The sequence below is a fragment of the Coregonus lavaretus genome (genome assembly GCF_964263955.1).
Source record: "Coregonus lavaretus genome assembly, contig: HAP1_SCAFFOLD_1327, whole genome shotgun sequence".
In the NCBI taxonomy this organism is placed as follows: Eukaryota; Metazoa; Chordata; class Actinopteri; order Salmoniformes; family Salmonidae; genus Coregonus; species Coregonus lavaretus.
In genome coordinates, this window is record NW_028161242.1 from 99,726 (window position 1) to 122,378 (window position 22,653).

General features: G+C 46.9%; 1 protein-coding gene across 1 annotated transcript in view; it reads left to right on the forward strand.

The window, feature by feature from the left end:
- LOC311120991 (putative JmjC domain-containing histone demethylation protein 2C) overlaps window positions 1-20,661 on the forward strand; it is a gene marked incomplete at both ends in the record, with an annotated part of 113,381 nt that extends 92,720 nt beyond the window's left edge. Inside the window, 7 exons of the mRNA XM_084195541.1 lie at window positions 5,746-5,960; window positions 6,462-6,614; window positions 9,028-9,117; window positions 11,997-12,124; window positions 14,906-15,128; window positions 19,027-19,340; window positions 20,035-20,661. Coding sequence (XP_084051667.1) covers window positions 5,746-5,960; window positions 6,462-6,614; window positions 9,028-9,117; window positions 11,997-12,124; window positions 14,906-15,128; window positions 19,027-19,340; window positions 20,035-20,661 — 1,750 coding nt within the window. The remainder of the gene's footprint in view (window positions 1-5,745; window positions 5,961-6,461; window positions 6,615-9,027; window positions 9,118-11,996; window positions 12,125-14,905; window positions 15,129-19,026; window positions 19,341-20,034) is intronic.
- Window positions 20,662-22,653: the final 1,992 nt, after the last annotated feature.

The following is a 22,653-nucleotide window of genomic DNA, read 5'->3' on the forward strand; positions in this document are numbered from 1 at the left end:
TGCCCTTCTTTACACCAGACAATCCTCCAAAAGTCTTCGCCTCACTGTGCGTGCAGATGCACTCACTCCTGCCTGCTGCCATTCCTGAGCAAGCTCTGCACTGGTGGTGCCCCGATCCCACAGCTGAATCAACTTTAGGAGACGGTCCTGGCGCTTGCTGGACTTTCTTGGGCGCCCTGACGCCTTCTTCACAACAATTGAACCTCTCTCCTTGAAGTTCTTGATTATCCGATAAATGGTTGATTTAGGTGCAATCTTCCTAGCAGCAATATCCTTGCCTGTGAAGCCCTTTTTGTGCAAAGCAATGATGACGGCACGTGTTTCCTTGCAGGTAACCATGGTTAACAGAGGAAGAACAATGATTTCAAGCACCACCCTCCTTTTAAAGCTTCCAGTCTGTTATTCTAACTCAATCAGCATGACAGAGTGATCTCCAGCCTTGTCCTCGTCAACACTCTCGCTTGTGTTAACGAGAGAATCACTGACATGATGGCAGCTGGTCCTTTTGTGGCAGGGCTGAAATGCAGTGGAAATGTTTTTGGGGGATTAATTTCATTTTCATGGCAAAGAGGGACTTTACAATTAATTGCAATTTATCTGATCACTCTTCATGACATTCTGGACTATATGCAAATTGCCATCATCAAAACTGAGGCAGCAGACTTTGTGAAAATTAGTATTTGTGTCATTCTCAAAACTTTTGACCACGACTGTACTCCGAGCATGTGCTGACCAACTGGCAAGTGTCTTCACTGACATTTTCAACCTCTCCCTGTCTGAGTCTAGTCATGGCTCACATCAACACCATTATCCCAGAAACCCTGGACCCACTCCAATTTGCATACCGCCCCAACAGATCCACAGATGACGCAATCTCTATTGCACTCCACACTGCCCTTTCACACCTGGACAAAAGGAACACCTATGTGAGAATGCTATTCATTGACTAATCTCAGCGTTCAACACCATAGTGCCCTCAAAGCTCATCACTAAGCTAAGGACCCTGGGACTAAACACCTCCCTCTGCAACTGGATCTTGGTCTTCCTGACGGGCCGCCCCCAGGTGGTAAGGGTAGGTAACAACACATCCGCCACGCTGATCCTCAACACGGGGGCCCCTCAGGGGTGCGTGCTCAGTCCCCTCCTGTACTCCCTGTTCACCCATGACTGCATGGCCAGGCACGACTCCAACACCATCATTAAGTTTGCCGACGACACAACAGTGGTAGGCCTGATCACCGACAACGATGAGACAGCCTATAGGGAGGAGGTCAGAGACCTGGCCATGTGGTGCCAGGATAACAACCTCTCCCTCAATGTGATCAAGACAAAGGAGATGATTGTGGACTACAGGAAAAAGAAGAGGACCGAGCACGCCCCCATTCTCATCGACGGGGCTGTAGTGGAGCAAGTTGAGAGCTTCAAGTTCCTTGGTGTCCACATCACCAACAAACTATCATGGTCCAAACACACCAAGACAGTCATGAAGAGCACACGACAAAACCTATTCCCCCTCAGGAGACTGAAAAGATTTGGCATGGGTCCTCAGATCCTCAAAAAGTTATACAGCTGCACAATCGAGAGCATCCTGACTGGTTGCATCACTGCCTGGTATAGCAACTGCTCGGCCTCCGACCTCAAGGCACTACAGAGGGTAGTGCGTACGGCCCAGTACATCACTGGGGCCAAGCTTCCTGCCATCCAGGACCTCTATACCAGGCGGTGTCAGAGGAAGGCCCTAAAAATGGTCAAAGGCTCCAACCACCCTAGTCATAGACTGTTCTCTCTGCTACCGCATGGCAAGCGGTACCGGAGCACCAAGTCTAGGTCCAAAAGGCTTCTTAACAGCTTCTACCCCCAAACCATGAGACTACTGAACATCTAATCAAATGGCAACCCAGACTATTTGTATTGCCCCCCCCCCCCCCCCCCCCCCTTTACACTGCTGCTACTCTGTTAATTATCTATGCATAGTCAGTTTAACTCTACTTACATGTACATATTACCTCAATTACCTTGACTAACCGGTGCCCCCGCACATTGACTCTGTACCGGTACCCCCCTGTATAAAGCCTCCCTACTGTTATTTTACTGCTGCTCTTTAATTATTTGTTACTTTTATTTCGTATTATTTTATGTTGTATTTTTTAGCGATTTTTTTTGTATTCTTTCTTAAAACTGAATTGTTGGTTAAGGGCTTGTAAGTAAGCTTTTCACTGTAAGGTCTACACCTGTAGTATTCGGCGCATGTGACAAATACAATTTGATTTGATTTTCCTGCATTGCTCAGCTAGTCCACTCTGCCGCCACATGGTTAGCCAGAGATTATTAGGTCATTGTGTACGTTCTCCCTCAATCCATCTGTTAGTGTCTCTGTCAGTGAACCCTGCCTCAGTCAGTCAGTCAGTCAGTCCATCTGTTAGTGTCTCTGTCAGTGAACCCTGCCTCAGTCAGTCAGTCCGTCCATCTGTTAGTGTCTCTGTCAGTGAACCCTGCCTCAGTCAGTCAGTCCATCTGTTAGTGTCTCTGTCAGTGAACCCTGCCTCAGTCAGTCAGTCAGTCAGTCAGTCCATCTGTTAGTGTCTCTGTCAGTGAACCCTGCCTCAGTCAGTCAGTCAGTCAGTCCATCTGTTATTGTCTCTGTCAGTGAACCCTGCCTCAGTCAGTCAGTCAGTCCATCTGTTATTGTCTCTGTCAGTGAACCCTGCCTCAGTCAGTCAGTCAGTCAGTCAGTCCATCTGTTAGTGTCTCTGTCAGTGAACCCTGCCTCAGTCAGTCAGTCAGTCAGTCAGTCCATCTGTTAGTGTCTCTGTCAGTGAACCCTGCCTCAGTCAGTCAGTCAGTCAGTCAGTCCATCTGTTAGTGTCTCTGTCAGTGAACCCTGCCTCAGTCAGTCAGTCAGTCAGTCAGTCTGTCTGTTAGTGTCTCTGTCAGTGAACCCTGCCTCAGTCAGTCAGTCAGTCAGTCAGTCTGTCTGTTAGTGTCTCTGTCAGTGAAACCAGCCTCAGTCAGTCAGTCAGTCAGTCCATCTGTTAGTGTCTCTGTCAGTGAACCCTGCCTCAGTCAGTCAGTCCCTACATCTTATTTGTTTGTTTAGCTATCAGGCCCTGGAGACCTTCAGGGGAGTTTACAGATAAAACATCAATTTTTTCATTTCCTGCTTCCATCCATCCATCCTCTCTGTGGTTGTTTAATCCAGTAACAGAAGTCTGGATTAAAGAGGATTTTCTGGCTCTTAATCACTCACAATGTCAGGCCTTCACCAGGATCAGGGCTCTGCTGCACTGTGACATCACAGCACATTCGTTTTAGTTCTGTCAATGTTTACCACTATTTAGTTTCAGCATATTTCACTGTATCACAAATGGACACCATTCCCTATGGGCTCTGGTCCAAAGTAGTGTACTATTTAATAGGATGCCATTGCCATTAGAGACACAGCCCGGCCATGTAACCCTCAGTAGAGGAATCAGGGTTGTAGGACAATCCAGTTGGGAGATATTCATCAGGATAAATGTACTCCTCGTTCTAGGGATAGTGTTTGTTCTAGGGTTAGTGTTTGTTCTAGGGATAGTGTTTGTTCTAGGGATAGTGTTTGTTCTAGGGATAGTGTTCTAGGGATAGTGTTCTAGGGCTAGTGTTTGTTCTAGGGATAGTGTTCTAGGGATAGTGTTTGTTCTAGGGTTAGTGTTTGTTCTAGGGATAGTGTTTGTTCTAGGGATAGTGTTTGTTCTAGGGATAGTGTTCTAGGGATAGTGTTCTAGGGCTAGTGTTTGTTCTAGGGATAGTGTTCTAGGGATAGTGTTTGTTCTAGGGCTAGTGTTTGTTCTAGGGATAGTGTTTGTTCTAGGGATAGTGTTCTAGGGATAGTGTTCTAGGGCTAGTGTTTGTTCTAGGGCTAGTGTTTGTTCTAGGGATAGTGTTCTAGGGCTAGTGTTTGTTCTAGGGATAGTGTTCTAGGGATAGTGTTTGTTCTAGGGCTAGTGTTTGTTCTAGGGATAGTGTTTGTTCTAGGGATAGTGTTTGTTCTAGGGATAGTGTTCTAGGGATAGTGTTCTAGGGCTAGTGTTTGTTCTAGGACTAGTGTTTGTTCTAGGGATAGTGTTCTAGGGATAGTGTTTGTTCTAGGGCTAGTGTTTGTTCTAGGGATAGTGTTCTAGGGCTAGTGTTTGTTCTAGGGATAGTGTTCTAGGGATAGTGTTCTAGGGCTAGTGTTTGTTCTAGGGATAGTGTTCTAGGGATAGTGTTTGTTCTAGGGCTAGTGTTTGTTCTAGGGATAGTGTTTGTTCTAGGGATAGTGTTCTAGGGCTAGTGTTTGTTCTAGGGCTAGTGTTTGTTCTAGGGATAGTGTTCTAGGGATAGTGTTCTAGGGCTAGTGTTTGTTCTAGGGATAGTGTTCTAGGGATAGTGTTTGTTCTAGGGCTAGTGTTTGTTCTAGGGATAGTGTTTGTTCTAGGGATAGTGTTCTAGGGATAGTGTTCTAGGGCTAGTGTTTGTTCTAGGGCTAGTGTTTGTTCTAGGGATAGTGTTCTAGGGATAGTGTTCTAGGGCTAGTGTTTGTTCTAGGGATAGTGTTCTAGGGATAGTGTTTGTTCTAGGGCTAGTGTTTGTTCTAGGGCTAATGTTTGTTCTAGGGATAGTGTTTTTTCTAGGGATAGTGTTTGTTCTAGGGATAGTGTTTGTTCTAGGGCTAGTGTTTGTTCTAGGGATAGTGTTCTAGGGCTAGTGTTTGTTCTAGGGCTAGTGTTTGTTCTAGGGCTAGTGTTTGTTCTAGGGCTAGTGTTTGTTCTAGGGATAGTGTTTGTTCTAGGGATAGTGTTTGTTCTAGGGATAGTGTTTGTTCTAGGGATAGTGTTTGTTCTAGGGATAGTGTTTGTTCTAGGGATAGTGTTCTAGGGATAGTGTTTGTTCTAGGACTAGTGTTTGTTCTAGGGATAGTGTTCTAGGGCTAGTGTTTGTTCTAGGGATAGTGTTTGTTCTAGGGATAGTGTTTGTTCTAGGGATAGTGTTTGTTCTAGGGATAGTGTTTGTTCTAGGGATAGTGTTTGTTCTAGGGATAGTGTTTGTTCTAGGGATAGTGTTTGTTCTAGGGATAGTGTTCTAGGGATAGTGTTTGTTCTAGGACTAGTGTTTGTTCTAGGGATAGTGTTCTAGGGCTAGTGTTTGTTCTAGGGCTAGTGTTTGTTCTAGGGATAGTGTTTGTTCTAGGGATAGTGTTTTTTCTAGGGATAGTGTTTGTTCTAGGGATAGTGTTTGTTCTAGGACTAGTGTTTGTTCTAGGGATAGTGTTCTAGGGATAGTGTTTGTTCTAGGGATAGTGTTTGTTCTAGGGATAGTGTTTGTTCTAGGGATAGTGTTTGTTCTAGGGTTAGTGTTTGTTCTAGGGCTAGTGTTTGTTCTAGGGCTAGTGTTTGTTCTAGGGATAGTGTTTGTTCTAGGGATAGTGTTTGTTCTAGGGATAGTGTTTGTTCTAGGACTAGTGTTTGTTCTAGGGCTAGTGTTTGTTCTAGGGCTAGTGTTTGTTCTAGGGCTAGTGTTTGTGTCTGTTGATGGGGAGGAGTCACACTCTAATTATCTAGTGTGTCTGTGTTTGTCTGTTGACGGGGAGGAGTCACACTCTAATTATCTAGTGTGTCTGTGTTTGTGTCTGTTGACGGGGAGGAGTCACACTCTAATTATCTAGTGTGTCTGTGTTTGTGTCTGCGTCTGTCTCTCATTAACATGTTCTCTCTCTCCTTTCTCCAGCCTGTCCTACAGTAAGAATGGAGTGATCCGTGTGGACGGCTTCTCCACTCCAGACCAGTTTGACGAGGAGGCTCTGTCCCTCTGGGCTCCTGATGTGGATGAGGAGAAAGAGGTGGACCCAGACTCCTCCAAGTACATCCTGTCATATATAGGAGATGAGTTCTGTCAGATGGTCACCACTGAGAACACTGCTGCTACATGGATCAAAAAAGATGGTAGGGACAGGAGCGCAGATATGTGTTGTTGTTGCTGTTAGTCTTAAAGGCAGGGATCACAGAGACATCCTCTCTGTTTGTCTCTGTGATCCCTGCCTTTAAGACTAGCAGAGAGGATGTCTCTGTGATCCCTGCCTTTAAGACTAACAGAGAGGATGTCTCTGTGATCCCTGCCTTTAAGACTAACAGAGAGAATGTCTCTGTGATCCCTGCCTTTAAGACTTTCTCTCTGTTAGTCTTAAAGGCAGGGATCACAGAGACATTCTCTCTGTTAGTCTGACTGTGTTACTGTTGAAAGCTAACTATTATCTGAGCTGTAGAACAACCAAAGCTTGTATTGTGTCTGTTATTGTAACTATGTTAGAGCACTCTGAGGCCAGACTAGTTGATAAAGCAGATGTGTTCTGTCATAATGCCTCTGCCTGGCCTGGAACTGCTCTGCTGTCATCTGCCTGTTCTGTTGACCCCATCCTCCCTGTGTGTGTCTGCTTTGCCCTGCAGCCAAGATGGCCTGGAAGAGGGCTGTGAGAGGGGTCAGGGAGATGTGTGACGCATGTGAAGCCACCTTGTTTAACATTCACTGGGTCTGCCAGAAATGTGGCTTTGTGGTTTGTCTGGACTGTTACAAGGCAAAGGAGAGGAAGAGCTCCAAAGGTCAGTCATCATTTAGGATTTTAACATTTTAACCTCTTCCTTTCCACCTCGTAGTAGAGGATACAGGTTTCTCTCCATCTCTCTGTCTCTTTCTCTCTGTCTCTTTCTCTCTGTCTCTTTCTCTCTTTCTCTCTGTCTCTCTCTCTGTCTCTCTCTCTCTCTCTCTCTCTCTCTCTCTCTCTCTCTCTCTCTCCCTCTCCCCCTCTCTCTCTCCCTCTCTCCCTCTCTCTCTCTCTCCCTCTCCCCCTCTCTCTCTCTCTCTCTCCCTCTCTCTCTCCCTCTCTCTCCCCCTCTCTCTCTCCCCCTCTCTCGCTCTCTCTCTCTCCCTCTCCCTCTCCCTCCCTCTCTCTCTCTCTCTCCCTCTCTCTCCCCCTCCCTCCCCCTCTCTCTCTCTCTCTCCCCCTCCCTCCCCCCCTCCCCCTCTCTCTCTCTCTCTCTCTCTCCCCCTCCCTCCCCCTACCCCTCCCTCTCCCCCTCCCCCCTCCCCCTCCCTCTCCCCCCTCCCACTCCCTCTCTCTCTCTCCCCCTCCCTCCCTCACTCTCTCCCCTCCCTCCCCCTCCCTCTATCTCATCCTCTCTCCCTCTCTCTATCTCATCCTCTCTCCCTCTCTCTCTCCCCCCTCCCTCTCTCTCTCCCTCTCTCCCTCTCTATCTCCCTCTCTCCCCTCAGTTTCCTCCTCTCCTCTCTATCCGAGGTGGGGGTCTGGTTGAGACAGAAAGTGTGTTGTAGTTCTGATGGTTGGTCACACGGCCCTGGGCAGGTGTAAATCACCATGACGACAGACAGACAGACAGACAGACAGACAGACATATCTGCTATACACAGCCTGCTGAGTCTGAACCGCCCCCTACTGCCTGCTATAGTAGTAGTAGGGGGCGGACTGTGAACTCAGTCTCTATCTCTCTCCAATTCAAAGGGCTTCATTGGCATGGGAAACATATGTTAACATTGCCAAAGCAAGTGAAATAGATAATAAACAAAAGTGAAATAAACAATCAAAAATGAACAGTAAACATAACACTCTCTGTCTGGCTGGCTGGCTGGCTGGCTGGCTGGCTGTCCGTCTGGCTGGCTGGCTGGCTGGCTGGACGGCAACCCTCCACCTCCTACATGGTGTGAAAACCTGTCCATCAAAGCTCCAACACCAAGCAGAGTGTTATTAGCATTAACAGTATTGTTCTAGTTGATGTTGGGAAGCAGCAGCAGAGGATTCATCTTCATTCTCCAGTTGAACCTGTAAAGGAGAGAGGGTCTGTTCTCATGTAGTGGCTCAGTCCCAAATTCTACCCTATTCCCTTTATAGTACAACACTCCAACACCCACAGGGCCCTGGTCAGAAGTAGTGCACTATATAGGGAATAGGGTGTCATAGGGCTCTGGTCAGAAGTAGTGCACTATATAGGGAATAGGGTGTCACAGGGCCCTGGTCAGAAGTAGTGCACTATATAGGGAATAGGGTGCCATAGGGCTCTGGTCAGAAGTAGTGCACTATATAGGGAATAGGGTGCCATAGGGCTCTGGTCAGAAGTAGTGCACTATATAAGGAATAGGGTGTCATAGGGCTCTGGTCAGAAGTAGTGCACTATATAGGGAATAGGGTGTCATAGGGCTCTGGTCAGAAGTAGTGCACTATATAGGGAATAGGGTGTCATAGGGCTCTGGTCAGAAGTAGTGCACTATATAGGGAATAGGGTGCCATAGGACCCTGGTCAGAAGTAGTGCACTATATAGGGAATAGGGTGTCATAGGGCTCTGGTCAGAAGTAGTGCACTATATAGGGAATAGGGTGCCATAGGGCTCTGGTCAGAAGTAGTGCACTATATAGGGAATAGGGTGTCATAGGGCTCTGGTCAGAAGTAGTGCACTATATAGGGAATAGGGTGCCATAGGGCCCTGGTCAGAAGTAGTGCACTATATAGGGAATAGGGTGCCATAGGGCCCTGGTCAGAAGTAGTGCACTATATAGGGAATAGGGTGTCATAGGGCTCTGGTCAGAAGTAGTGCACTATATAGGGAATAGGGTGCCATAGGGCTCTGGTCAGAAGTAGTGCACTATATAGGGAATAGGGTGTCATAGGGCTCTGGTCTAAAGTAGTGCACTATATAGGGAATAGGGTGTCATAGGGCTCTGGTCTAAAGTAGTGCACTATATAGGGAATAGGGTGTCATAGGGCCCTGGTCTAAAGTAGTGCACTATATAGGGAATAGGGTGCCATAGGGCTCTGGTCAGAAGTAGTGCACTATATAGGGAATAGGGTGTCATTGGGGATGCAGCCATGCATGGTTTCCATTGAGCCCTGCCAGGGTTGGAGGGTAGTAATGTGTGTCCTGTTGTCCCTCCAGCCATGCATGGTTTCCATTGAGCCCTGCCAGGGTTGGAGGGTAGTAATGTGTGTTCTGTTGTCCCTCCAGACAAAGAGCTGTATTCCTGGCTGAAGTGTGTGAAGGGGCAGCAGCACGGTCACAAGTACCTGATGCCAACACAGATTATCCCTGGAACTGGTAGGAACCAATGCTTTCTGTTCCTCTCTCTGTCTGGACCTCAGCCAGGGTTAACCAGTGCTTTCTGTTCCTCTCTCTCTGTCTGGACCTCAGCCAGGGTTAACCACTGCTTTCTGTTCCTCTCTCTCTGTCTGGACCTCAGCCAGGGTTAACCAATGCTTTCTGTTCCTCTCTCTCTGTCTGGACCTCAGCCAGGGTTAACCAATGCTTTCTGTTCCTCTCTCTCTGTCTGGACCTCAGCCAGGGTTAACCAATGCTTTCTGTTCCTCTCTCTGTCTGGACCTCAGCCAGGGTTAACCAATGCTTTCTGTTCCTCTCTCTGTCTGGACCTCAGCCAGGGTTAACCAATGCTTTCTGTTCCTCTCTCTCTGTCTGGACCTCAGCCAGGGTTAACCAATGCTTTCTGTTCCTCTCTCTCTGTCTGGACCTCAGCCAGGGTTAACCAATGCTTTCTGTTCCTCTCTCTCTGTCTGGACCTCAGCCAGGGTTAACCAATGCTTTCTGTTCCCCTCTCTCTGTCTGGACCTCAGCCAGGGTTAACCAATGCTTTCTGTTCCTCTCTCTCTGTCTGGACCTCAGCCAGGGTTAACCAATGCTTTCTGTTCCTCTCTCTGTCTGGACCTCAGCCAGGGTTAACCAATGCTTTCTGTTCCTCTCTCTGTCTGGACCTCAGCCAGGGTTAACCAATGCTTTCTGTTCCTCTCTCTCTGTCTGGACCTCAGCCAGGGTTAACCAATGCTTTCTGTTCCTCTCTCTCTGTCTGGACCTCAGCCAGGGTTAACCAATGCTTTCTGTTCCTCTCTCTCTGTCTGGACCTCAGCCAGGGTTAACCAATGCTTTCTGTTCCTCTCTCTGTCTGGACCTCAGCCAGGGTTAACCAATGCTTTCTGTTCCTCTCTCTGTCTGGACCTCAGCCAGGGTTAACCAATGCTTTCTGTTCCTCTCTCTCTGTCTGGACCTCAGCCAGGGTTAACCAATGCTTTCTGTTCCTCTCTCTCTGTCTGGACCTCAGCCAGGGTTAACCAATGCTTTCTGTTCCTCTCTCTCTGTCTGGACCTCAGCCAGGGTTAACCAATGCTTTCTGTTCCCCTCTCTCTGTCTGGACCTCAGCCAGGGTTAACCAATGCTTTCTGTTCCTCTCTCTCTGTCTGGACCTCAGCCAGGGTTAACCAATGCTTTCTGTTCCTCTCTCTGTCTGGACCTCAGCCAGGGTTAACCAATGCTTTCTGTTCCTCTCTCTGTCTGGACCTCAGCCAGGGTTAACCAATGCTTTCTGTTCCTCTCTCTGTCTGGACCTCAGCCAGGGTTAACCAATGCTTTCTGTTCCTCTCTCTGTCTGGACCTCAGCCAGGGTTAACCAATGCTTTCTGTTCCTCTCTCTCTGTCTGGACCTCAGTCAGGGTTAACCAATGCTTTCTGTTCCTCTCTCTGTCTGGACCTCAGCCAGGGTTAACCAATGCTTTCTGTTCCTCTCTCTCTGCCTGGACCTCAGCCAGGGTTAACCACTGCTTTCTGTTCCTCTCTCTCTGTCTGGACCTCAGCCAGGGTTAACCAATGCTTTCTGTTCCTCTCTCTCTGTCTGGACCTCAGCCAGGGTTAACCAATGCTTTCTGTTCCTCTCTCTCTGTCTGGACCTCAGCCAGGGTTAACCACTGCTTTCTGTTCCTCTCTCTCTGTCTGGACCTCAGCCAGGGTTAACCAATGCTTTCTGTTCCTCTCTCTCTGTCTGGACCTCAGCCAGGGTTAACCAATGCTTTATGTTCCTCTCTCTCTGTCTGGACCTCAGCCAGGGTTAACCAATGCTTTCTGTTCCCCTCTCTCTGTCTGGACCTCAGCCAGGGTTAACCAATGCTTTCTGTTCCTCTCTCTCTGTCTGGACCTCAGCCAGGGTTAACCAATGCTTTCTGTTCCCCTCTCTCTCTGTCTGGACCTCAGCCAGGGTTAACCAATGCTTTCTGTTCCTCTCTCTCGGTCTGGACCTCAGCCAGGGCTGAAATAGCTTTCATTATTCAGCTAGGAGGAGAAGGGAAACTACAACTCAACACAGGACTCAGTTACAACACAGAGTTAAACTACAACTCAACACAGGACTCAGTTACAACACAGAGTTAAACTACAACTCAACACAGGACTCAGTTACAACACAGAGTTAAACTACAACTCAACACAGGACTCAGTTACAACACAGAGTTAAACTACAACTCAACACAGGACTCAGTTACAACACAGAGTTAAACTACAACTCAACACAGGACTCAGTTACAACACAGAGTTAAACTACAACTCAACACAGGACTCAGTTACAACACAGAGTTAAACTACAACTCAACACAGGACTCAGTTACAACACAGAGTTAAACTACAACTCAACACAGGACTCAGTTACAACACAGAGTTAAACTACAACTCAACACAGGACTCAGTTACAACACAGTTAAAGTACAACATAGGACACAGTCCACAGATCAAACTAAAAGCTGCGTCTGAAAAGGTTTCCTATTCCCTTCCTGGTGCCCTATATAGGGAATATGTTGCTGTTTGGGACGCACACATGGGCTAGCCCCCCTAAAGTCCGACTGCTCTGAATAACAGAGCGATGTCTGGAGAGCACTGACAAAGCCTACGGTGTTTCAGTGGTTCTACTGTGTCAGTGTGATTAAGGCTTGCTGGAGGAACTGGAAGTTTGATATGTAAACTAGAAACATACACTGGGTTCTGAAGCCAGAGAAGCAGACTTTATTTTATTTGACTTGGTTTCACAGTTTTATTTTCATACGTAGTTTTCCATTGTTCTTCTCTGACAATAACACAATGTACCTGTACATGCAGACAGAACTGTGTAATAATGAATAGTGGTTGGGTTTGTTTCTGCTCTGTAGTTCTGACAGACCTGGTGAGCGCCATGCATATGTTCAGGGAGAAATACAGCATCAAGTCCCACTGTGTCTGTACTGGGAAACACAACACCATCCTCAACAAGCTGCCTGCTATCAACGGAGTCTCTCAGGTATGGAACTACGCTGCTGCTGCCGCTCTGTTTCTCACGCGTCCCAAATAGCTCCCTATTTACTACATAGTGCACTATTTTTGACCAGTGCCCTCTGATACCATATTCACTACATGGGGGATAAGGTGGTATTTGGGACTCAGCTTCTTGTTTCCAGTACTGCCAAACGCTGTGATTTATCCTCTGTCCTGCTCTGGAATCTAGACCTCTGTCTGTTAGCTCAGTAATGTAGACTGGTTAGACCTCTGGAATCTAGACCTCTGTCTGTTAGCTCAGTAATGTAGACTGGTTAGACCTCTGGAATCTAGACCTCTGTCTGTTAGCTCAGTAATGTAGACTGGTTAGACCTCTGGAATCTAGACCTCTGTCTGTTAGCTCAGTAATGTAGACTGGTTAGACCTCTGGAATCTAGACCTCTGTCTGTTAGCTCAGTAATGTAGACTGGTTAGACCTCTGGAATCTAGACCTCTGTCTGTTAGCTCAGTAATGTAGACTGGTTAGACCTCTGGAATCTAGACCTCTGTCTGTTAGCTCAGTAATGTAGACTGGTTAGACCTCTGGAATATAGACCTCTGTCTGTTAGCTCAGTAATGTAGACTGGTTAGACCTCTGGAATCTAGACCTCTGTCTGTTAGCTCAGTAATGTAGACTGGTTAGACCTCTGGAATCTAGACCTCTGTCTGTTAGCTCAGTAATGTAGACTGGTTAGACCTCTGGAATCTAGACCTCTGTCTGTTAGCTCAGTAATGTAGACTGGTTAGACCTCTGGAATCTAGACCTCTGTCTGTTAGCTCAGTAATGTAGACTGGTTAGACCTCTGGAATCTAGACCTCTGTCTGTTAGCTCAGTAATGTAGACTGGTTAGACCTCTGGAATCTAGACCTCTGTCTGTTAGCTCAGTAATGTAGACTGGTTAGACCTCTGGAATCTAGACCTCTGTCTGTTAGCTCAGTAATGTAGACTGGTTAGACCTCTGGAATCTAGACCTCTGTCTGTTAGCTCAGTAATGTAGACTAGTTAGACCTCTGGAATCTAGACCTCTGTCTGTTAGCTCAGTAATGTAGACTGGTTAGACCTCTGGAATCTAGACCTCTGTCTGTTAGCTCAGTAATGTAGACTGGTTAGACCTCTGGAATCTAGACCTCTGTCTGTTAGCTCAGTAATGTAGACTGGTTAGACCTCTGGAATCTAGACCTCTGTCTGTTAGCTCAGTAATGTAGACTGGTTAGACCTCTGGAATCTAGACCTCTGTCTGTTAGCTCAGTAATGTAGACTGGTTAGACCTCTGGAATATAGACCTCTGTCTGTTAGCTCAGTAATGTAGACTGGTTAGACCTCTGGAATCTAGACCTCTGTCTGTTAGCTCAGTAATGTAGACTAGTTAGACCTCTGGAATCTAGACCTCTGTCTGTTAGCTCAGTAATGTAGACTGGTTAGACCTCTGGAATCTAGACCTCTGTCTGTGACGTGTTGTTGATGTGTGTCTGCTGTCTGTCTGTGACGTGTTGTTGATGTGTGTCTGCTGTCTGTCTGTGACGTGTTGTTGATGTGTGTCTGCTGTCTGTCTGTGACGTGTTGTTGATGTGTGTCTGCTGTCTGTGACGTGTTGTTGATGTGTGTCTGCTGTCTCTGTCTGACGTGTTGTTGATGTGTGTCTGCTGTCTGTGACGTGTTGTTGATGTGTGTCTGCTGTCTCTGTCTGTGACGTGTTGTTGATGTGTGTCTGCTGTCTCTGTCTGTGACGTGTTGTTGATGTGTGTCTGCTGTCTGTCTGTGACGTGTTGTTGATGTGTGTCTGCTGTCTGTCTGTGACGTGTTGTTGATGTGTGTCTGCTGTCTGTCTGTGACGTGTTGTTGATGTGTGTCTGCTGTCTGTGACGTGTTGTTGATGTGTGTCTGCTGTCTGTGACGTGTTGTTGATGTGTGTCTGCTGTCTGTGACGTGTTGTTGATGTGTGTCTGCTGTCTCTGTCTGTGACGTGTTGTTGATGTGTGTCTGCTGTCTGTCTGTGACGTGTTGTTGATGTGTGTCTGCTGTCTGTGACGTGTTGTTGATGTGTGTCTGCTGTCTGTGACGTGTTGTTGATGTGTGTCTGCTGTCTGTGTCTGTGACGTGTTGTTGATGTGTGTCTCTGTCTGTGACGTGTTGTTGTGTGTCTCTGTTTGTGTCTGTGACGTGTTGTTGATGTGTGTCTCTGTCTGTGTCTGTGACGTGTTGTTGATGTGTGTCTGCTGTCTGTCTGTGACGTGTTGTTGATGTGTGTCTGCTGTCTCTGTCTGTGACGTGTTGTTGATGTGTGTCTGCTGTCTCTGTCTGTGACGTGTTGTTGATGTGTGTCTGCTGTCTCTGTCTGTGACGTGTTGTTGATGTGTGTCTGCTGTCTGTCTGTGACGTGTTGTTGATGTGTGTCTGCTGTCTGTGACGTGTTGTTGATGTGTGTCTGCTGTCTGTGACGTGTTGTTGATGTGTGTCTGCTGTCTCTGTCTGTGACGTGTTGTTGATGTGTGTCTGCTGTCTGTCTGTGACGTGTTGTTGATGTGTGTCTGCTGTCTGTGACGTGTTGTTGATGTGTGTCTGCTGTCTGTGACGTGTTGTTGATGTGTGTCTGCTGTCTGTCTGTGACGTGTTGTTGATGTGTGTCTGCTGTCTGTGACGTGTTGTTGATGTGTGTCTGCTGTCTCTGTCTGTGACGTGTTGTTGATGTGTGTCTGCTGTCTCTGTCTGTGACGTGTTGTTTACTGGTTGTTGTTGACCTGTCTCTCCACTGTCTCTCCTGGTCAGGTCCTCCAGAACGTGTTAAACCACAGCAACAAGATCTCTCTGTGTAACGTGAAGACAGAGCCTGGGCAGCTGAACCCCAGTCAGGGTAAAGCTGAGACTAACGGAGGCTCCAGCCCTGCCTCAGACACCTCCTCTGACTCCAAACTGCCTCCCCCTGAGTCCCAGAGCCCTCTCCACTTCCTGGCTGATCTAGCTGAACAGAAGTCACGGGAGGAAAAGAAAGGTACAGGGGAGAGAGAGAACGCCCATCACGCTAGCTCAGACACACACGGCGGAGAGAGAGAACGCCCATCACACTAGCTCAGACACACACAGCGGAGAGAGAGAACGCCCATCACACTAGCTCAGACACACACGGCGGAGAGAGAGAACGCCCATCACACTAGCTCAGACACACACGGCGGAGAGAGAGAACGCCCATCACACTAGCTCAGACACACACGGCGGAGAGAGAGATCTGGACTACTACACAATAACTGGATTCTACTCTTAGTCCATGCCGCTCTGACATCGCTCGTCCATATATGTACACTACCAGTCAAAAGTTTGGACACATCTACTCTTTCAAGGGTTTTTCTTTATTTGTACTATTTTTTACATTGTAGAATTATAGTGAAGACATCAAAAACTATGAAATAACACATATGGAATCATGTAGCCACCCTTTGCCTTGATGACAGCTTTGCACACTCTTGGCATTCTCTCAACCAGCTTCATGAGGTAGTCACCTGGAATGCATTTCAATTAACAGGTGTGCCTTGTTAAAAGTTAATTTGTGGAATTTCTTTCCTTTTTAATGCATTTGAGCCAATCAGTTGTGTTGTGACAAGGTAGGGGGGTATACAGAAGATAGCCCTATTTGGTAAAAGACCAAGTCCATATTATGGCAAGCTAACAGCTCAAATAAGCAAAGAGAAACGACAGTCCATCATTACTTTAAGACATGGTCAGTCAATACAGAAAATGTCAAGAACTTTGAACGTTTCTTAAAGTGCAGTCGTGAGGACTGGCACAGGAATGGAAGACCCAGAGTTACCTCTGCTGCAGAGGATAAGTTCAGTAGAGTTACCAGCCTCAGAAATTGCAGCCCAAATAAATGCTTCACAGAGTTCAAGTAACAGACACATCTCAACATCAACTGTTCAGAGGAGACTGTGTGAATCAGGCCTTCATGGTCGAATTGCTGCAAAGAAACCACTACTAAAGGACACCAATAAGAAGAAGAGACCTGCTTGGGCCAAGAAATACAAGCAATGGACATTAGACCGGTGGAAATTTGTACTTTGGTCTGGAGTCCAAATTGGAGATGTTTGGTTCCAACCTCCGTGTGTTTGTGAGAAGCGGTGTTGGTGAAAGGAGTGATCTCCGCATTTGTATTTCCCACCGTAAAGCATGGAGGAGGAGGTGTTATGGTGTGGGGGTGCTTTGCTGGTGCCACTGTCTGTGATTTATTTAGAATTCAAGGCACGCTTAACCAGCATGGCTACCACAGCATTCTGCAGCGATACGCCATCCCATCTGGTTTGGGCTTAGTGGGACTATCATTTGTTTTTCAACAGGACAATGACCCAACACACCTCCAGGCTGTGTAAGGGCTATTTTACCAAGAAGGAGAGTGATGGAGTGCTGCATCAGATGACCTGGCGTCCACAATCCCCCGACCTCAACCAAAGGTTTGGGATGAGTCGGACGGCAGAGTGAAGGAAAAGCAGCCAACAAGTGCTCAGCATATGTGGGAACTCCTTCAAGACTGTTGGAAAAGCATTACAGGGGAAGCTGGTTGAGAGAATGCCAAGCATGTGCAAAGCTGTCATCAAGGCAAAGGGTGGCTATTTGAAGAATCTCAAATATAAAACATATTTTGATTTGTTTAACACTTTTTTGGTTACTACATGATTCCATATGTGTTATTTCATAGTTTTGATGTCTTCACTATTATTCTACAATGTAGAAAATAGTAAAAATAAAGAAAAACCCTTGAAAGAGTAGATGTGTCCAAACTTTTGACGGGTACTGTATATATTCTTAATTCTTTCCTTACTTAGGTTTGTGTGTATTGGGTATGTGTTGTGAAATGGTTAGATATGGCTTGTTAGATATTACTGCACTGTCGGAGCTAGAAGCACAAGCATTTCGCTACACCTGCTATAACATCTGCTAAACACGTGTATGTGACCAATAAAATTTGATTTGATTTCAACATGACACTGCACTTTGTTTGCTGGTCAATCTGACTGTTAGCCCAGCCCACTGAGAACTTTGTCTAGAAAGTGTTTGTCTAGTTTGTCAGGCTACCAGCAGCAAATACAGTGGGGAGAACAAGTATTTGATACACTGCCGATTTTGCAGGTTTTCCTACTTACAAAGCATGTAGAGGTCTGTAATTTTTATCATAGGTACACTTCAACTGTGAGAGACGGAATCTAAAACAAAAATCCAGAAAATCACATTGTATGATTTTTAAGTAATTAATTTGCATTTTATTGCATGACAAAAGTATTTGATACATCAGAAAAGCAGAACTTAATATTTGGTACAGAAACCTTTGTTTGCAATTACAGAGATCATACGTTTCCTGTAGGTCTTGACCAGGTTTGCACACACTGCAGCAGGGATTTTGGCCCACTCCTCCATACAGACCTTCTCCAGATCCTTCAGGTTTCGGGGCTGTCGCTGGGCAATACGGACTTTCAGCTCCCTCCAAAGATTTTCTATTGGGTTCAGGTCTGGAGACTGGCTAGGCCACTCCAGGACCTTGAGATGCTTCTTACGGAGCCACTCCTTAGTTGCCCTGGCTGTGTGTTTCGGGTCGTTGTCATGCTGGAAGACCCAGCCACGACCCATCTTCAATGCTCTTACTGAGGGAAGGCGGTTGTTGGCCAAGATCTCGCGATACATGGCCCCATCCATCCTCCCCTCAATACGGTGCAGTCGTCCTGTCCCCTTTGCAGAAAAGCATCCCCAAAGAATGATGTTTCCACCTCCATGCTTCACGGTTGGGATGGTGTTCTTGGGGTTGTACTCATCCTTCTTCTTCCTCCAAACACGGTGAGTGGAGTTTAGACCAAAAAGCTCTATTTTTGTCTCATCAGACCACATGACCTTCTCCCATTCCTCCTCTGGATCATCCAGATGGTCATTGGCAAACTTCAGACGGGCCTGGACATGCGCTGGCTTGAGCAGGGGGACCTTGCGTGCGCTGCAGGATTTTAATCCATGACGGCGTAGTGTGTTACTAATGGTTTTCTTTGAGACTGTGGTCCCAGCTCTCTTCAGGTCATTGACCAGGTCCTGCCGTGTAGTTCTGGGCTGATCCCTCTCCTTCCTCATGATCATTGATGCCCCACAAGGTGAGATCTTGCATGGAGCCCCAGACCGAGGGTGATTGACCGTCATCTTGAACTTCTTCCATTTTCTAATAATTGCGCCAACAGTTGTTGCCTTCTCACCAAGCTGCTTGCCTATTGTCCTGTAGCCCATCCCAGCCTTGTGCAGGTCTACAATTGTATCCCTGATGTCCTTACACAGCTCTCTGGTCTTTGCCATTGTGGAGAGGTTGGAGTCTGTTTGATTGAGTTTGTGGACAGGTGTCTTTTATATAGGTAACGAGTTAAAACAGGTGTAGTTAATACAGGTAATGAGTGGAGAACAGGAGGGCTTCTTAAAGAAAAACTAACAGGTCTTTGAGAGCTGGAATTCTTACTGGTTGGTAGGTGATCAAATACTTACGTCATGCAATAAAATGCAAATTAATTACTTAAAAATCATACAATGTGATTTTCTGGATTGCTGTTTTAGATTCCGTCTCTCACAGTTGAAGTGTACCTATGATAAAAATTACAGACCTCTACATGCTTTGTAAGTAGGAAAACCTGCAAAATCTGCAGTTTATCAAATACTTGTTCTCCCCACTGTAGATACTGGATTATTATATCTATCCATTTGGACAGCAGTCTTTGGTAGTTGAGGTGTATTGTAACTGGTGTGTTGCTGTGTTGTGGATTCATACATATTTCTGTCATTATTTTGATAGTGTCATGATGGATTATGTGTTAACTTGTGATAGATGAGGTCAGTTCTAACTGGTGTGTGATGATAATGTTCTCTTGTCTCTGGTATAGAAAACAAGGAATCTCCTCTGGGTAAGGTGGTGAAGGAGTATCATGATGTCAGCACCCTGGAGTCTCTCCACTGTAAAGCCTCTGGCCTGGTGTCGAACAGGCATCATGATGTCAGCAGCCTGGTGTCTAACAGGCATCATGATGTCAGTAGTCTGGTGTCTAACAGGCATCATGATGTCAGTAGTCTGGTGTCTAACATCACAGAACAGGCCTCTACTCTAAGGGACCTCCTGACTACCACCGCTGGTAAACTACGTCTGGGCTCTACTGATGCTGGCATGGCCTTCGCTCCTGTATACTCCACCGCAGCACAGGTACGTGGCTGGGACAGAGAGAGACACACAGTACACCATTATCTTGCTGTATGGTGGGAATAAAATGATGGGATCCCTTAACACACAGCTGGTCCACACACCTGGTCTCTCTCATAGACTGATGGGATCCCTTAACACACAGCTGGTCCACACCCCTGGTCTCTCTCATAGACTGATGGGATCCCTTAACACACAGTTGGTCCACACACCTGGTCTCTCTCATAGACTGATGGGATCCCTTAACACACAGCTGGTCCACACCCCTGGTCTCTCTCATAGACTGATGGGATCCCTTAACACACAGTTGGTCCACACACCTGGTCTCTCTCATAGACTGATGGGATCCCTTAACACACAGCTGGTCCACACCCCTGGTCTCTCTCATAGACTGATGGGATCCCTTAACACACAGCTGGTCCACACACCTGGTCTCTCTCATAGACTGATCAGATCCCTTAACACACAGCTGGTCCACACCCCTGGTCTCTCTCATAGACTGATGGGATCCCTTAACACACAGCTGGTCCACACCCCTGGTCTCTCTCATAGACTGATGGGATCCCTTAACACACAGCTGGTCCACACCCCTGGTCTCTCTCATAGACTGATGGGATCTTCTCTGATGTATATCATGATGTTGTATTATTTCTCCATACTGATCCATACGTTCTAATGCTATATCTCCTCTCTCCAGACGGGGAAGAGTGGCCGTAGCATGCCCAACATCCTGGATGACATCATAGCATCCGTCGTTGAGAACAAAATCCCTGCCAGCCGAGGAGCCAAGCTGAGTCTGAAGCTGGAGGCGACCAGCACAACTACAGAGGAGAGGGAGATGAAGACCGAGAGGAAGAAGCAGCCTGGGACTGGGACAGGTCCTAACCTTAACACTGGGACTGGGACAGGTCCTAACCCTAACACCGGGACTGGGACAGGTCCTAACCTGAACACTGGGACTGGGACAGGTCCTAACCCGAACACTGGGACTGGGACAGGTCCTAACCTGAACACTGGGACTGGGACAGGTCCTAACCCGAACACTGGGACTGGGACAGGTCCTAACCCGAACACTGGGACTGGGACAGGTCCTAACCCGAACACTGGGACTGGGACAGGTCCTAACCCGAACACTGGGACTGGGACAGGTCCTAACCCGAACACTGGGACAGAGGACCCTCCTGTAGCCAAGCTAGAGAAGACCCTGCAGCTCCACGCTGACATCCCCCACTGCTGGTTGTATGAACGCAGACTGCTCTGGCTCAAAGACCACCGACACCCTGGCAACAGGAAGCTGTTCAGAGAGTGTTGGAGACAGGGACAGGTCAGTTAGTCTCTAGTTCCTCCGTCACTAGTTTCATCTCCAGTGTTGTTAGTGGTAAGATAATTTATTAACTAACTATTTCAGTGTCTTTCTGGGCATCCCCTGAAACCCACTGCCCTCTAACGGCAACCCAAACCTTACTATTCCTGTTTTGGGGTGGGTCGTTCCTTCTACCGCTAGGGCCACGTTCCTCTGTGTTCATGGCCTGTATACATCTAAGGTCGCTGGGGCCCCTTCATTCCCTGCCAATAGATTAGGTAAGGCTATCAGTGGGTACTGGCCCCCTCCTACTCTCATCTCCTGACTCATACTGACTCCCTCCTGAGCTCAGCTCCTAACTGGACCATTTGTTGTGGGGTTCCAGTCTCCTCAGGGGCCTGGGTCTTCCCCCCTTCGGTCCCTTGACCCCCCTATTGGACCCTAGTACTCTAGTTACTTTCTTAGCCTTCTCTTTCCGTCTCTCTCTCTCTCTTTCTAATTTCTGCAATGACCAATTGGGTTGCTGCTGTTGTTCCAAAAATGTTGTTAGAACCTCAACTGTACTATCTTCCTTTGCCTTATCCTCAACCCCCCTCTGTGCTCCCTCAGCTTCCCCTTGGTTCTGGTAAGGGGGTGGAAACTCCAAAACGGCAGCCTGCTGTGGCACCCTTCCCCTTACCACCCCTACCTAATTGTCTGGATTATCCCTCCAGGCCTAATCTGCCAAGGAGGGGTATAATCTGGATCCAACCCGTTCTACAGGGGGAGCTGTGGGTTCTATCTTAGACCTTCCTTTCTGACTTCCTTTTTCCTTCTCTGACCCTCCTCTCTCTTTCGAGACTCAGAGGGCCACACCTTGGCTGTATCTAGCCCTCTCTTTTCTGTTTCTTTAGATCATTACCACAATTTACATGCATTTTTTAAATCATGGATTCCAGTTTAATTACATCAAGTCGCCCAGTAAAGCCATATTTCTTTCTCCAATTAGGTCCATAATACACATTTCGTTTGTCTCGCATTTCCATGTATTTCTCGTCCCCAGTAAATTCTGGGACCTCTTGTGAGGATTTGCCCCCCATGGTTGGTACTGTTAAAAATCCCTTAGCCACCTCTTCTATATAACAAGTACAACACCTGGAATCACCCCTCCCTGTATAGGTAGTCTTGACTAGTCCCCCAGAATTATCTCATAACGTTACAGAGGAATTTATCCCCTCAAATGTAATCTTGACAATTCCTGACAGTCTCATACAACAGAAATGGGTTCTCCCTCTCCTAGTGATCTAAACCGTCCAAATTTACTCAGTTATATTAACCTTGTCTTCACACATTACTTTCACTGTATTTCTTTATCACAGGTTATTTTGTTGACTGTTCTATAATCTACTACATGTTCTCTGAATACAGGGTCGTTTCTTTTGGTAATGGCCTATTACCGTGAATCGTTACGGACCCACCAACATTTCACTTTAAATTGGCTACGCATTGATCAATTTGCTACTTTAAATTATGACGTTTAACCTTCAGTCAATATTTTAGCAAGTTCTCAAATCAATTTCACCAATTAATGAATAAAGACTACCGACCTTTTCCTTGCAGCCGAGATTCAATGTAGGTTTGGATTCCGTCACCGTCTCTGTCATTAATCAGGTGTCCTCTGGCCTGTTTTAACCCTTAATGTCAAAGGGCAGGACTTTCTATTTACGAATGTATCAATCGCCCGTCGACGGTTTTCAGAGTTACCTGGAATGACAGAGGCAGGTATTGGAATCCGGCTCGAAGGACCAAGCTGTTAAGATAATTTATTAACTAACTATTTCAGTGTCTCTGTGCGTCTCCCAAAAGGTTGTAAGGCTTTTGGATCAGAAACGGACAGAGTCCCAGTCTGCAATAGTCAGATATCTTTATTCATTGAGAATTCTGCCACAAAATGGTCGTACATATTTTTATACGCACACGTCATACGAAAATCCCACCCCTCTGTAGGCGGGCTGTAGTTTTCCATTTTAAAAC